The 17,031-nt window shown below is 47.3% G+C and overlaps 1 protein-coding gene across 4 annotated transcripts in view; it reads left to right on the top strand.

Annotated features, from left to right (window-relative positions):
- SRD5A1 (steroid 5 alpha-reductase 1) overlaps positions 1 to 16,297 on the top strand; it is a 44,868-nt gene extending 28,571 nt beyond the window's left edge. The window contains exons 4-5 of one of the 4 annotated variants that reach the window (XM_070476459.1): positions 1,364 to 1,514; positions 15,515 to 16,297. In XM_070476459.1, the coding sequence (XP_070332560.1) occupies positions 1,364 to 1,514; positions 15,515 to 15,575 (212 nt within the window). In that variant the 3' untranslated portion in view covers positions 15,576 to 16,297. Of the gene's footprint in view, positions 1 to 1,363; positions 1,515 to 6,674; positions 6,799 to 7,721; positions 8,784 to 15,514 lie in introns of those variants that run through there. The other 3 variants (XM_070476460.1, XM_070476458.1, XM_070476461.1) reach the window with 3 other exon arrangements.
- Positions 16,298 to 17,031: the final 734 nt, after the last annotated feature.

A 17,031-nucleotide genomic window follows, 5' to 3' on the forward strand; every position in this document is an offset into this window, starting at 1 on the left:
ATCAGTATGGTATCAAGAGCAGAAGTGATCCTCAGAGGGCAAAATCTAAGTGAGGGCTAAAGTCCTGACTGCATCTTGGTGGAATTGGTGACTGCCCGCTGACCCTCAGGGTGGCTTACAGCCCAAATTCGTGCCACTTGCCTGGTCTGAAAAATACCATCCAGCCATGAGTTAGGATCTTTGTGGTCCTGGGGGTGGTGGGCTCACACCGCGGTCGAGGCAAACCCAGATCCCCAGGGAACCTGTCTTCAACTCAGGCCTCGAGAGCCCAGGAGACCCTCCACCGTGGAAGAAGAGCCACAGTCAAAAGTTGCAGAGCCCATGAGGAACAGAGCCTCATGAGCAAAGACTTCACTGATGTGCATGATCTCAGAGCTTAGAATTCAGATACAGGTTATAAACTTTCATATTTAAAACTTACGCATTTAAACCGTAAAGAGATTGGAAGTCTGAGTAAAGGAGTAGCGTACTATAAAAAGAACTATATAGATATATAAGTTAAAAAAAGCAATAGAACTTCTGAAAAAAAATTTTTTAATCAGTTGGTAAAGCTAAAAGCTAAAAGAGTGAAGGTGAACAGCTCAAACAGCAGCGCTCAGTTTGGAATCCTTGTGTTTATCTTCCTGGAAACCACAGCGGAATAAATGACCGAAAAATCCCGTGAACCTCAAATTGCTTAAGCTGTGGCCCTGGGGTTATCCTTGGAGTGTGCCGCTCTGGTCTCTGGCACAAGTTCCTTCCACCCAGCCCACTCCCAGCCCCACTCCCAGCCGCCTCCCCCTGCTCTGCCCCTTGAGTCCCCCGCACCCTCCCTGGGGTGTAATAACCCAGGTATATAGGGAGCCATCTCGTCCATGGAGCACCCCCCATCCTTAGAAGAAGGTCTGGCCTGTCATGTAGACTTACTGAGTCCAGGAAGGGTTGATGAGTGAACGCACAAGTGAATCTGTCCTTGAAAATTCATGTTTTCTTCCCTTTTTTGTCTAGGGGTTCCTCGAAGTCCATCTTACCAAGACTAACACTGTTGGTCTGTGCTCCACAGCCTGGTTTAAGCTTTGTCAGCTTGACTCGTTAGCTAGTAAAGCAACTTACTGAAGTGTGTTAAAGCCGTAGCCTTCTTACGTAGTCAGATAAACCGGTGAATATTGATCTAGGCGTGCAGTTATGACCAGAAGTTGTAGTATGAAATAGTAAAGCTGGTCTTACTGGATGTGTCTCAGTGATGCGAGTCCTGTAAAGGTCGCATTTTCCCAGAGCTGGTTTTTGTGTTATCTCCACAGGTTATGCACAGGTCTCTCTCCAGTCAAGGTTTCATTAGGCATTGTTTTTTAGTAAGTGTGCTGCCGGCTCTGTTTTCTCCTAGGGGGCTTGTTTGAATACATATCTGCAGCCAACTACTTCGGAGAAGTCGTGGAGTGGTGTGGCTACGCCCTCGCCTGCTGGTCCATTCAGGGCTGGGCTTTTGCTGTGTTCACCTTCTGTGTCCTGTTCACTAGGGCTCAGCAACATCACAAGTATGTTTGAAAACACATTCGGCATTTTTAATTTCTTCTCTGATCTCTATAGAGCAATCCTCAGGTTAGATTTTAGAAATGTTCGTATTAATTTGTCAAACCCCAGTTTATACCAGGCTTTAGTTAAACCAAAGGGCTTTCCCAGTGGCTCAACATTAGAGAATTTGCCTGCAATTCGACAGAGACGGCTTTGATCCCTGGGTCAGGAAGATCCCCTGGAGGAGGAAGTGGCAACCCGCTCCTGTATTCTCGCCTGGAGAATTCCATGGACAGAGAAGCGTAGCCAGCTACAGTCCATGGGGTCACAAAGAGTCAGACACAACTGAGTGACTGACACTTTTAGCTACATGAAAACAGAAAAACACAAATGTCCGAAGAAATGCCTAGCTGTAATCATCAGGCATGTGTCAGCATCCTTGTCTGCTTCACCCTGTTCTGAGCATCTTGGATATTCTATGGCTGGGCTCTATGGTCAAGTTAAATGTCTGGCAGGGGATTGGGGGTCTGCTGTGGACTCGCCGATGACAAAGGGGAACGCTGACCAGGCAGCAGGAGTTGGAAGAGTCGGCATCGTGCCCTGGCGAAGTCCTGTCCCATAGGTGTGCCCCACTGCCCAGGCCGGGGGTCCCCAATGGGCACTGTACCCTGAAATCACATCATTTTCCAGAGTGTGAGGCCTCGACCTTTATCAGATCCCTGAAAAGGCCTGCGATGCGTTGGACCATCAACATGAAAAACCAAGGGTGTTAAAGGTGAAGTGATCTTGAAGGGCATCTGCCCAGCCTAACAAGTGGGAAACCAAGGCTCAGGGAACAAAGCCTCAGGCAGGTTGGGAGTCATGTGTCCTGCAACTGGGGGCTCCCAGACTGGCTCAGTATCAGGACGGTCCCCCTGATGCCACAGCAGTGCTGGGAGTTTGGCGTGTGTCAGGTTGTGACCTGACCCTAGGAGTGGAGTCTGTGCCGATGGGGCTGGTTCAGATGAGGTGGCACTGGAAGTCGGGCCCAAGAACTGGTGTCCTTGTGAAGAAGGGGAGTCTGGACACAGACTGTCACGCAGAGAAGAGACAGCCACCAGCAGACAGACACAGAGGGAAGCCAGAAGCCGAGAATGCAGCGATGCCGTCATGGACCAAGGCACCCAGAGGCTGCCAGAAGCTGGGAGAGGCAGGGACAGACCGTCCCCTGGAGCCTGGGAGGGAGCGTGCTCCTGCCCACACCTGGGTGGCGGGCTTCTGGCTGCCAGGCGGCAAGAGCATACACACCGTCATTTCAGGCCCCAGCTTTGTGGCTCTGTGTTGCCGCAGCCCCGGGAAGCTGGTGACGCCAGCCCTTCTGGGGTGCACCGTCTCTGGGGCCATGAGCACAGGCGGGGAGTCTGAGACGCTCGGTTTTCTCCTCTGCTGGTTGATCCCTGCCATCTCAGGCCTGCAAAACATTTTGCCCAGAACCAGAAAGAACCACGCTCTCCACAGGCCTGGCTGAAACCATATATTATCATCTCTTTAGACTAAAAATATCTAATGTCTTAGAAAATTTAAAAAAAAATTAGATTCATGGAACAACAGTATATTTCGTAAGACTTTGATAAAGATCTGTGATTTGTTTACACTTGGAAAGTCTTCACTCACGCGTCAATGACCTGTCCCTGGCAGAGGAAGGCTTCTGGAAGAGAGATTGGGAACACGAAGCTTTTCATGATCTAGAAACACACAGACACGCAAATGGTTACAGGGTTATTCCACATTCAGCAGAAAGGCAATGAGATGTCAGTTCAGCCTCGATAGTAATAAATTCAAGACAAAGAAGTGATATCCAGCCCTGGTCATGTCACATAAGCTTTGATTCTAAGGGTAGAAAAATGAATGAGAAAAGTAATAGAAATATGCTGCTTGTCCTTTTAGAAGTGTCTATGGCTGGATGAATCACAAGCTGGAATGAAAATTGCCGGGAGAAATATCAACAGCCTCCGATATGCAGATGTTACCATTCTTGTGGAAGAAAGTGAAGAGGAACTAAAGAACCTCTTGATGAGGGTGAAAGAAGAGAGTGAAAAAGCTGGCTTAAAACTCAACATTCAGAAAACTAAGATTGTGGCAGCCTGTCCCATCAGTTCATGGCAAATAGAAGGGGGAAAAGTGGAAGCAGTGGTAGACTTGATTTTCTTGGGCTCCAAAATCACTGCAGACAGTGACTGCAGCTATGAAATTCAAAGACCTTTACTCATTGGAATGAAAGCCATGACAAACCTGGACAATGTACTAAAAGCAGAAACAAGTCACTTTGCCGACAGAGGTCTGTGTAGTCAAGGCTATGGTTTTTCCAGTGGTCATGTATGAATGTGAGAGTTGAACTAGAAAGAAAGCTGAGCACCGAAGAATTGATGCTTTTGAACTGTGGTGTTGGAGAAGACTCTTGAGTGTCCCTTGGACTGCAAGGAGATCCAACCAGCCCATCCTAAAGGAAAACAGTCCTGAATATTTGTTGGAAGGACTGATGCTGAAGCTGGAGCTCCAATACTTTGGCCCCATGATGCAAAGAACCAACTCTTTGGAAAAGACCCTGATGCTAGGAAGGATTAAGGGCAAGAGGTGAAGGGAGTGATTGAGAATGAGATGGTTGAATGGCATCACCTACTCAATGGATATGAGTTGAGCAAACTCTAGGAGATAGTGAAGGCCAGGGAAACATGCTTCCGTGCATGGAGTCACAAAGAGTCAGACACAACTGAGCGACTGAACAAGAAAGCACATGTATAAAGTGTATACATATACATATATGCTGTGCGGCATGAGCAATCTTAGGGGATCTCAGTTCTCTGACCAGGAGACAAACCCGTGCCCCCTGCAGCGGAAACACAGAATGTTAACCGTTGGACTGCTGGAAGATTCCTTATAAGCAGGGCCCCAACTTCTGGGCTGATGCCTGATGATCTGAGATGGCGCTGATGTAATAATAAAAGAAGTAAAGTACACCATGCATATAATGTGCTTGAAGCATCCTGAAACCATTCCCTTGACCTGGTCTGTGGACAAACCGTCTTCCGCGAAACCAGTCCCTAGTGCCACAAAGGTTGGCAACCTCTGCTTTGAAGTCTTTTCTTGAGGTGGATTTGAGGTCTCAGTGGTTAAACAAAGTAGAACAGCTTCCTGGGCTGCGCAGTGCTTGGAGCTGACCCGAGGGCTGTGAGGGTGAGGCTGTCCTTGTTGACTTTGGACTGCCGCTGGCCTTCACGCTTGCCCTGCCAAGGCCACTGTCCTCAGTCCCCGGGCAGGGTCAGGAGAGGGACTCACCTCCTGCCCTCCTGCCCTGCTGACCCACGGCAGGCCCTGAGGAACCAGCTGGTTCATGTCCTGGATCCCGAGCAGGATGTCTTAATCCATTCAGGCTGCTATAACAAACATGCCATAATCCAGGGCCTTATAAACAAGAGACATCTGTTTCTCCCAGCTCTGAAGGCAGCAAATCTGAGATCCGGATGCCACCAGCAGGGCCAGTTCTGGGGGAGGCCCTTGGCTGGGTCGCGGATGGCGCCTACTCACTGTAAACTCATAAGGCGAGAAGAGGGAGGGGCCCCTTTAATCAGGGCACGGACTCCATTCTTGAGGCTCCATCCTTATCACCTCCTGAAGGCCTCACCTCCTGATACTATCATCCCCTTGGGCCTTAGGTTTTTTACGTGACTTTGCAGGGTTCACATTCAAACTGTAGCACAGGCCAGTGTGAGTCAACACATGGATTGTGCACGTACTCGGCTCCACTGCTGTGTGTAACCCCTCTTGTCTCCAGGCACATCACTGATCTGGAAAAGTCCATGGTTACCATGGCCTCTAACCCTTCTTGTCTCCAGACATCATCACTGATCTGGAAGTCCGTGGTTGCTGTGGTCTCCCAGGTGGCTCAAGTGGTGAAGAGTCCACCTGTCAATGCAGGAGATGCAAGAGATGCAGATTTGATCCCTGGGTCGGGAAGATCCCCTGGAGAAGGAAATGGCAGCCCACTCCAGTATTTCTGCCTGGGAAGTCCCATGGACAGAGGAGCCTGGTGGGCTACAGTCCAGAGTCACAAAGAGTCCGACATAACTGAGCATGCACACACCCCGCACACACCCCGCACACACACATGTGTCAGGGGAGGTGACCACCTCCTCAGGGTGCCTCTCTTGATGTGTCTTTGGGGGATGCAGAACAGCGCGTCAAAGTACCACGGCAGTCTTCCACGTCACGGCTCCATGCGGGTAACAGTGTTGAATTTATCTAAAATCAACAGGATTTTACTGACTCACTTTCAGGTTGTTGGTATATTTCATGTATTTCTGCCATCTTTATAACAGGTATATCTCATATATTTCTGCCATCTTTGGAAATAATAGCTAATCATTTTCCATCGTTGTTTTCAGTCTGTTTAACATTCGCTGTGCTTAGGGAAACTCCCTTTTTCCATCTATTTCTCCATTTTGTCCGATCGTTTTTTCATTTTTACTCCATCCACTTGGCTGCAACCCTTTCCACAATGAATGAATGTGCCTTGGTTGACTTCATTTATAGTCAAAACTGAAAATCCCTGTTTGTTTGAGCAGAGGGCCACATTATGAACGAGCCCTGTTGCATGTTCCTGGATTTGTTTTGAGAGCTACCCAGCCCATAGCTGCATGCTCTTGCCACAGACCCTGGGTCTGAGCCCTCATTCTCCTCCGATGACTGGAGAAAACTCTCAGGGTCACCAAACCATAGTCAGGACACACCTGCTCATTTGCCCTCCGCTCCCCTAGTCTGTCTGCTTCTGGGGTCTGCTAAGGTGGCCCCCCAGCCTCCAGGTCAGCATATTTATCACATGCCTGTAACTTTCCTTGCCAATAGAAAAGTGAATCATAGGTGTCACATCTTCTCGAATCAGGCTGTACCATCAGATGTGTTTAGCTATCCACAATACCGACAAAGTCAAGCTGTGTACCTGAGGTGCCAGAATTTTTATTACTATGCTTTTTTGATTGGAGTATGTTTCCTTACCAATGCTCTGTTCATTTCTACTGTTGTATTACTACTTTTAAAAAGGTCAGGATCCCTTTATGAGGAGACTATTGTCCATTTTGTTAGCATCTGTCAAACGTTTCAGTGAGAAAAGTAAGTTTTTTAATGTATTTTTTTTTGTCTTATTTCAGGTGGTACCATGAGAAATTTGAAGATTATCCAAAATTCAGAAAAATCATGATTCCGTTTTTGGTTTAAGTTTGTCATCAGTGGAATTATCTTTGACTTGAAACTTTTTGATTAAGTTTCTCTTGGGACCGTGTCAATGAACTGATTGATGTCTTTGTAATTTTTCTGGTACTTCATCTTTTTTAAGATTTGCTCTAGGATTTTTTTCCCTTAGCAAATGTGTACGCTGCCTAATAACAGTCTAATCAAACTGAAATCACAAATTGAAGGATGACACTGCCCACTAACCAGATCAGGAATCTGAACGCCTCTGATTTGAGGTCTGCTTCCATGGAGTCGGGCTTGGTGGCTCAAATGGGAAAGAATCCGCCTGCATTGCCGGAGACCTGGTTTCGGTGCCTGGGTTGGGAACATCCCCTGGCCAAGGGCATGGCAACCCACTCTAGTATTCTTGCCTGGAGAATCCCATGGACAGAGGAGCCTGGCGGCCTACGGTCCATGGGATCGCAGAGAGTGGGACACGACTGAGCGACTAACACTTTTTTCACTTTCACTTTCTATGAGCTGAAACATTTCTGTATCCCTTACACAACCTCGACAGCATGAGTTTAAGGTCAAAGGTGACATCCCTCTCCCCTCCAAGCCAGAGGCATCTTCTGTCTTCATGTGCCTCCTCCTGCCAGGTCAGACAGTTCTGGCTACCCACGGTGTACCCACAACCTCTCACAACTGGGTGCTGGGCAGGCAGAGGAGTTGGGCCTGGAGAAAGGCCCAGTGGAGGCTGGTACCAAAGGCTTCTGGCACCCACTCCGGCCTGGTCCACCAGGTGACCTCACTGGAGGCAGCGCGCCAGGGGCATTCTCCAGGAGCAGGGCACTGTACCCCCACAGGAGGACTTCCTGGTGGCCCTCGGCTGGGGGCATGAAGGTGCCCAGGGCAGCCTTCCCATCAGGTCCCTCACCAGGAGCTGCTGGCCTGGGATGGCTTTCCTTCCTCCTTTGAGGTAGAATTGGAATTTTTTCAGGCACTTTTTTTCTTTTCTTTTAAAGTCCTTCTCCAGATTGCACGCCTGCAACTTGAAGCAGAGTTTCTTTTTGTCAACGCTCCCAACTCTGCGGAGATCAATGACAATAATGACATTTGCTCGGTATTGCCGGATGTGTCACAGGAGCCTCCCCTTTGGAAGGCCGTTGAGTCTCTGCTGTGAAGACGCAGTGAACACCCAGAGAAGACCCCCTCCTCTCCTGTGTTGCTGCTGCGTTTGCAGAGCTGGGAACTGGAACGGGCGCGTGGAGAGAGTTCGTGTTCGCTTGCAGCCGCTGACCACGCTGAGTGACGGGACTCCAGGACTCACCACGTTGTGTCTCAGGCATTCTTCAGCTGCGCCTCCAGGCAGGGAGCACGCCCTCTGGCCCCTGCCCTCCGGACCCCTGGGCACCCCATCGGATCAGCTGCCCTCTCCCCTTCTCCTGGTTCACCTTCCCAACCAGGGCTCCCTCCCCACGAGTTTTCGTGTAGAAACTGTATTCTCGGTGTTAGCGGTTTGTTGCAGTCTCTTAGGGTTTTCAAAAAGCTTTCCTGATGTGGTTGTCCTTCATTTTAACTAAAACTGGAAAGCTTTTGCAGGGAACTTTAATGATCAACTAAACTCTGTGCTTCATTTTACCTGAAAAACTGGAAGGCTCTTGCAGGAAACTTTATGATCAAATTAAACTTTGGACCTTTTTCTGACTGAATAACTACTTGAAACCATAAAACTGTAAATATTTACAATGTCTTCTGGAAACCTCAGGAATCTGAGCAAGCCTTAACTAATCTGGGCCCTGGGTTCTGGAAGGCGTACCTGGCCAGAAAGAGTCTTGTCAAAGAGGCCCACTAGGAGTTCTGCGTCTGTCGGTGCTGCTTTTTTGAGTGACCAGAATTCGGGGTTCAGTGGTGGTTTGACACACGGTTCCTGCTTCACTGGCACGCACCGGCTCTGTGATTGACACAGGAAGAGATCTCGGTCTGCCTGTCTGCCTGTCTTCCATTTACTAGACCCTGTAATGTAGCAAGCTATGACAGTTTGTTATTGTGTTCATTACAAAAATAAAGGAGATTAATAAAATTACCGTTAGAGGCTCAGTCATTTTGTTCCTCTTCTGTGTTATGATTCTTCACACTAGAAGTTCAGACGGTGATGTGACTTTCAGCCCTGCAGTCTCCTTCCCACTCATATTAGCATTTCGTGTGTGTGTGTGTCTGTGTGTGTGAGTGAGTTACTCAGCTATGGACTGCAGCCCGCCAGGCTCCTCCGTCCACGGGATTCTCCAGGCAAGAATACCATTTGCTTCTCCAGGGTATCTTCCCAACCCAGGAATCAAACTCAAGTCTCCTGCATTGCAGGCAGGTTCTTGACAGTCTGAGCCACCAGTTAAGCCCTTACATTTCATAGTGCCCAATGTTTTCTGTCTCATGATAGAGCTGTGTAACATTATTTATATAAGTTTTATGCATTTCTGCTAGGGTTATTTTTAGATATTTTATTCGTTCTTGTGAATGATACTATGTCCCCAAGTACATTTTATAACCAGGATGAATGAAAGCTATTCACAGTGATAAAGAATTCACCTGCTAATGCAGGAGACTCAGGTTCAGTCCCTGGGTAGGGAAGATCCCCTGGAGAAAGGAACGGCTACCCACTCCAGTATTCATGTCTGGAGAATCTCATGGACTGAGGAGCCTGGGGAGCTGTAGTCTGTGGGGTCACAAAGAGTTGAACATGACTGAGCACACACCCACACATTGATGCTTCTGTATTTGTCACGTCCAGCCATGCTTCTTGTTTAGTTGCTAAGTCACGCTGGACTCTTGGTGACCCCATGAGACCGCAGCACTGCAGACTTCCCTGTCCTTCACTGTCTCCTGGAGTTTGCTCAATCTCCTCCAGCCATGCTGCTAAGATTATTTTATGAATTCCAGCCGTTTGTTGTTGCTCCTCTCAGGTTCTCCAGCTTTGCAATGTACCATTCTCAGATACCTTAACTAGTTCTTGTTTTGCAATATTTGAAGCTATTGGTATTGTTGTTGTCCGCTGCTTATATTAGCAAGACATTCAAGAGCAGGATTAAATAATAGAGGTGATTGCTATGATTTTTGTGTAATCTTAACAGGAATGCCTAACTCAGAATTATTATTTTGATCACTTTTATTTTCTTGTGTGGTTATTGTTCAGTTTTTTGCTTTAGCCTTTGGGATCATGTCTTTGCTGTTTTTGTTAATTTTCTGTTTACTAAGATTTTCAGATTCACTTCACACAGATGGAAAAGGAAGACAAGGATTTCCCAGCAGGTATAGAGGAGATGACAGACTAAGGCTAGGTTCACTTGGACATTCTGATCTTGTAGTTATTCATTGGTTACTCTCAATGCTTATCTTTTTTGCCTGTTTTACTCTAACTTTTACATTTTTATGTGCTTATTTATTCTTGGTTGTGCTGGGTCTCTAGTTGCAGCGTGCGGTCTTTCCCTGAGCATGGTGCTCAGGCTTCTCATTACGGTGGCCTCTCTCACTGGGGAGCACGGGCTCCATGCTCTCCAGCTTCAGCAGCTGTGATGCAGGCATGCGGAATCTTCCCGGGGCCAGGATCAAACCAGTGTGCCCCGCATTGCAAGGCAGATTCTTAACCACTGGACTATCATGGAAGCCCTGATCCACATGTTTTCAGAAAACGAGTCTTTCTGTTTGCAGTGGTGCTTTTTGCTTTTCAACCTTTTGGGGGGATTTGATTTAAACATTTTGTTGTTCTTTCCCCATGTGTGGGTGTACTGGAGACTATCATCTGTGCGATTTCTCCTTTGAGGAATCTGAGTTTTCCTTTGTAGCCTCAAACCTTTTTTATAAAATACAACACCATTTTAAAAGTTGGTGCTGTTTCTTCTGTAGTTAATTCAGATGTAGTATTTATACTGTTAACATTCTCTCAACCTTTTCTTCCAGATCACAGTTTCATTTTACTTCAAATGGTTTTTGCTCTGTTTTGTTGCTGCTGTTTTTCCCAGTTTTCCACTCTATAATCTGTACCTGTTATCAATATAAGATAATCTACCTGCTGAACGCTTGTTACCTTAACTCTGCTTTGTTAAAAAGGTTCCCACAAAGCTCTTTTTGTTGATAAGTCCGTCTGGCATTTCTTTGCCTGTCTCCTCATTCCAGGTTTTTAGAATTCTTTTGTTTTAGTTCTCTTTACCAACATAACAAATGGACTTTGCCACTGAAAGCTCAAATTCTTTTACTAAGTGAAATGTTCTTTTACACTGAAATGTTCTGTCTTTTGTCACATTTTATGCTTTTATTACTTGTTTGCAGCTTCTTTGGTTTACTTTCTATAGTGATCTGGAAAGGAGAGTTCCTTTTTTTTTAAGCATCCTTAGGAATGGTTTGGGGCTTCCCTGGTTGCTCGCAGGTAGAGAATCCGCCTGCATTGCAGGAGACACAGGAGATTCAGGTTCAATCCTGGTCAAGAAGATGCCCTGGAGGAGGAAATGGCAACCCACTCTGGTATTCTTGCCTAGAAAGTCCCATGGACAGAGGAGCCTGGCGGGGTATAGTCCAAAGGGTCACAGAGAGCTGGACACGACTGAGCACTGAGTGCCTCGGAATGGTTTTCTGTTTTTAGGAGCACACTTAGAAGTTCCCAGTGAAGTATGATAAGCTGAACATACGCTTCACTTCCCTCTGCTGCATCTTGACCGCCGTTACAGTCCCCGTGGAGGACTTTAAGGGTTGGGGTTGGCCCTGTCAGGAGAATGAGGCTTAGTCATTGCAGCCTATCCACAGCCCGTGTGCAAGTGGAGACAGGTCACGGTGAACAGAGGTGCTGTGACACGCATGCGTGCTCCGTCACTGCAGTCATGTCCGACTCTTTGCGACCCCGTGGACTGCAGTCCGCCAGGCTCCTCTGTCCATGGGGATTCTCCAGGCAAGAATACTGGAGTGGGTGGCCATGCCCACCTCCAAGGGATCTTCCCAACCTAGGGATCGAACCCACGTCTCTCACATCTCCTGCATTGGCAGGCGGGTTCTTGACCGCTCGCACCACCTGGGGCTGTGATGGTGGTCGTCCCTAAATGCCAGAGCTGATGGGAGGGCGGGGGGCTAACTGCACAGACCCCCATAAAGAGGATGCAGAGCCCAGAAATCAGCTCTGTGCTCATCCCCAGGGGAGACACACGGCGGGCACGGGGCTGGAGGGCTCTCCAGGGAGAGCCGGAGCGAACAGATGGTGGCACCCTAGGAAAGAAGGCCTCCACGTTGCGGTCTGCGGGAGCCACCCCGTGTAGCGCGGGGGCTGCCATGTCTGCCGTGGGCTGCCTGCTTGGGGCGGCATCGCCTCTTAGTGGCAGCTCCGCTCTGCCGCTGCTGCTTTCTGAAAGGTGCGGACTGATGACCGAGAGTTGCCAGACCCTCAGAAAAGTCGCTGGCATGGAAAGCAAGTGGTTCTGGAGAAAACCTCATTGCAGGAACAAAAGGGAAATGTTTCATTTGTTTTAAATTGTGACATCTGGGCAACTCAGCGTGCACAGATGAGTGGACATGTGTGGGACGGTTATCATGCACTGAAATGTGACTCAGCAGCGTGAAGGGCTGGGTGGCTGATGGAGGCTCACACACCATACCTGATGGCCGTTTTATATCCAGATATGTCAAGACCTCTCAAATCTCAATAATAAATATTTTAAATATTTTTTTCATGGGCAGAAGATCTGAATGGCCACTTCACCAAAGAGTATGTACAAATGGCAAAATGCACATACAAAGATTCTTACCATCTTTTCGTCACTAAGGAAACACCAGTCAAGCCACAAGGAGATACCACTAACCACCTCTTGGAATATCTGAAATTAAAAAGGATGAGCAACCAAGCCTTGGCAAGGATGTGGAGGCCCAGGAACCCTCACAAACTGCTAGTGGGAAAGGGAGGTGCCATCTAACCACCTTGGGAAGCACTGTGACAGCTCGTTAAAAAGTTAAGTGTACGCTTCCTGTATGATTCAGACAGTTCACTGCTAGGCATTTACTCAAGAAATAAAAGCATTTATCTTTACAAAAACGTTCACATGAATGTTCACAGCAGTTTTATTTGTAATAGCCAAAAGCTAGAAACAACCCAATTGTCCAGCAACAGATGAATGGTTTAGACATACTATTGTGTGTCCATCCAATGGAATACTACCCTGTACTAAAAAGGAATAAAGTATGAATCTCCACAACAACATGAATATATCTCAGAATCGTTTTGCTGGCTGAAAGAAGCCAGTTAATGAGTGCCAACTTCATTGTGTGCAGATAAACATTTGCCTGGGAGTGCAGGCAGGGGGGTGGGGTCTTACAAAAGGGCATAAGGAAATCTTTGAGACTGATGGTCATTATCTTGGCTATGTGAGGAGTCCACAGCTGGATGCATCAAATTATACACTCTAAGTATATGCAGTTCATTGTTATATCCCTTACATCTCAAGCTTAAAAATTATATTATTACACTCACAAGACAATAAGATGTGAAAATGAAATTATCAGAGAACGATGAATCTGGTACCTCAGAAAATGAGAATTTGATAGAAGAGGTAGAAGGTTAAATCAAGGTTGTCCTAGAAAATTGAAGACCAAGGACAGGGCACCACAGCGCCATGTAGGAGGCCCCACATCTGATTGTACGTTTGAAACTAGGGGAACTCAGACTAGGCAGGAAGCAGGGGCTAGCTTTCTGGTGAAGGGAGGAAGCAAGGGGCAAAACAATCATGGGAGAGTGATGCAGAGTTTCAAGTTGAGAGGGAAACACAAAACAATGTGTCCATGGAGAATAGTAGGCAATGAAAGTATAAAAATGATTGGATACCCAGAAGTCCTTGACTGTGTGAAGGAAAGAGCTCTGATCTTCCGAGACAAGAGGAGACAGGAATTCAGCGGGGCATCGAGATGACTTCAGTATTCCGGAATGGGTACTTTTCCTTGTTCGTTTTAAACATCTAAAGCAAATACCTCACATCTATTTTTCAAGTAGTAATACTCATGCTGGGTGGCTACGTTTTACTTTGTGGTTTCGTGTGTTCTTTTGTATTTTCATTAAACAAGAAAAGAACACAGAAATGGGCAGTGGATTCTGGATGGTGAGGAAAGTGAAGTCAAGATTCTGTGAGGAGGAAAGAAGGCGGGCGGTAATCGCGGCGTGTCTTGTGTCGGAGCCCCCATGCACAACGAGGCTCCCAGGACCATGGAGAGCTCCCCGCAGACAGCCATTCTGTTCTTGGGAATGGCTCCCACTTTCCTTCGTTGTCATTGTTGTTGGGGGATCAGAGGCAGCACAGGTTGCTGAGAGTGCCTTCGAGATTTGATGACAGTTCCTGCACATTGAATGAAGGCATTTAATGGATGGCAGGCACTGTATCGCTGGACCCCAAGGCAGAAAAACCAGGATGGGGTGACTCAGTACATCTCTGGAGTAACCTGTGGTCCACCATGGCCAAGCACCGAACTAGACAAAGGGGCTAAAAGGCACAGGCTTCCCAGGTGGCTCAGTGGTAAAAGAATCTGCCAGCCAATGCAGGAAACGCAAGAGAAGCAATTCGATCCCAGGGTGGGGAAGATGCCCTAGAGGAGGAAATGGCACCCCACCCCTCTGTCTTTGCCTGGGAAATCCCATGGACAGAGGAGCCTGGTGGGTTACAGTCCATGGGGCTGTAAAGAGTCGGGCATGACTGAGCACCTGAACACACACATAAAAGGCACAGCACGGTTTTTAAAATTATTATTTATTATTTTGGGGTGCGCTGACCTTTGATGCTTTGCATGGGCTTACCCACTTCAGTACTCTGGCCAGGAAAATTCCACGGATGGAGAAGACTGATAGGCTACAGTCCATGGGGTTGCAAAGAGTCGGACACAACTGAGCAACTTCATTCATTGGTTCATTCTCTAGTTGCAGCAAGTGGGGGCTACTCACCACTGTGGTGCTCAGGCTTCTCACTGTGGCAGCTTCTCTCGCTTCAGAGCGCGGGCTCCAGGCACTAGGGCTTCAGGAGCTGCGGCACTTGGGCTCAGTAGTTGGGGCTCTCAGTCTGTAGAGCAGGGGCTCAATAGTTGGGGCACACTGGCTTCATTGTTCTGCAGCATGTGGAATCTTCCCAGACCAGGGATCGAACCCATGTCTCCTGCATTGGCAGGTGGATTGCTCTCCACTGTGCCACCAGGGAAGTCCCACAATGCAGTTTTGCCCCTAGCAGATCTGGGGTCTCGTGTGAACCGCATACCGCAGGTCTGGTGCAGAAGGAAAATACAAGGCGATGTTTACATTATGAGAAATGAAGAACAGAGAGCCCTCAAACTGCTCAGAGAATATAGCATTTTTTTTTACAATTCAGGGAGAAATAGTCTGGGCCGACCCCATACCCGTAGAGGCCAGAGGAGTGAAGGGCAAGGAAGCTTCTGGGACCAAATTTAGCCCAGTGTTGGTGGAAATAAAGTGAGAAAGGGGGAGTGGGAGGGGCTGGGATGTGTGAAGAGGACACCACGCACCCTTCACAGGACGGAAAGTCCTGTCGGTCAGGGCCACCGGAGGCGTCTGCGTGAGATAGGGACCACGTCAGGCCTGGAGGCTGCCGTGGTTGCTCCATCACGATGAGCCAGAAGCAGAGGAGATGGCAGGAATCGGAGCCGGGTGGCGAGTCAGGAGGAGAGGAGAGGAGGATCTGCCCCAGACAAATGTGGGGGCGGGGATGAGTATGGTGAACATTGAGAAGTGGAAGATGAAAGGCTAGTGTTTTGATTTTTTTTTTTCTTTAACTTTTTTTTTCTTTGGCCACAGCTCACGGCTTGAGAATCTTAGTGCCCTGACCAGGGATGGAACCCGGGTCCCTGCACACTGAGTCCTAACCACTGGATGGTGAGGGGATTGCCATGAAAGGCTGCATTTTTAAAGGAAACCACAAACATACCCCCACACGTGTAATAGAAAGGCTCAGATTAAAGCCTGACCGTGCTAAGTGTCGGGGAGGACTTGAAGCAACTCAGTCACACGCACATGGCCGGCGGGAGTGGAAACTGACGAGACCGCTTTGGAGGAAAAGCAATGTCCTTCTTTTCTTTTTTCTTTTTCTCTCTCTCCCTTTTCCTTGCCCTACCCCTTTTTTCATTTCTTCCTTCATTTCTTCCTCTCGTTCTTATGTTCTTTCCCTATTTCCCTTCCATTTTCTTTTCCGCTCTTCTTTTTGGATTGTCAAATATTTAATGTTAACTAAAGACCAAACGTCTTACCTTTTTTTAAGACTTTTTCAGTTTGGGCCGTGCTGAGTCTTTGCCCCTGCATGCGGGCTTTCTCTGGGTGAGGTGTGCAGGCTTCGCGCTGCCAGCGTTTCTCTGGTTGCGAAGCACCAGCTCCAGAGCTCAGGTTCGGTAGTTGTGGCCCATGGGCTTAGTTGCTGCTTGGCATGTGGGATCTTCCCAGACCAGGGATCACGCCCATGTCCCCTGCACTGTGGGGGGACCACCAGAGAAGCCCAGTCTTACGTTTTAATCACTGTTTGGTCATGAACAGCAAGCACTGTTGGCCCACCACATGCCATCTATCTAAATACAAAAAAAAAAACAACCTTGTAACACACCCTTAGTCTCAATTCTGAGTCTGAAAGTTCAGCTGAATTTCTACCAAATTTTAGGAAATGTTGACTATAAACAATAATTGAATGTCTTAAATTTTTTCCTTGTTCTTTGTGAAGACCATTCACAGCACAAATTTAATAAACACACCCTTGCACATTTCAGGAGTTACGTTCCTAATATTTACCTTGCCTAAAAGACTTAAAATTAGTGAAAGCTTTCCTTCATTGTCAAAGCTCAGAAGTCTTTATCCCATGGCATGCTGAATTAAAAACGTGATACTAAAGGACTTGGGAATCATTTATCACACACTACGACCATAATACCATAAGAGACTCCAGTCCAAGCTGGCAGGCAAAACATAGTTTAGATTTAAGGTCCTGTATTTGAAAAGAAAATAAATTTTCAATTTGGATAAATAACAATAATTCTATTTTCAAAGGCTTGGCATCACCACAGAGGATAGAATGCACACACAAGCATCGTTATTCACAGTGTCCATCTGTTCTGTCTAGAGATTTGAAGCTAGTCAAGTAGTAAATCAGAATGAACATTTTCCTTGGTGAGATTCAGAAGTCAGAACTTGTTTATCTCCCTCCATTAAACACTGTTACATTTTCTTCTAATCATTTAAAACTGGGACTGCTCAATGTGGATCTTCTCCAACTACAATGCAAACTGGTTTGACCAGAGAGAAGCAAACATTTACTAAGAATATACTCTTCA

This window comes from Odocoileus virginianus, chromosome 14, assembly GCF_023699985.2.
Source record: "Odocoileus virginianus isolate 20LAN1187 ecotype Illinois chromosome 14, Ovbor_1.2, whole genome shotgun sequence".
Lineage (NCBI taxonomy): Eukaryota > Metazoa > Chordata > Mammalia > Artiodactyla > Cervidae > Odocoileus > Odocoileus virginianus.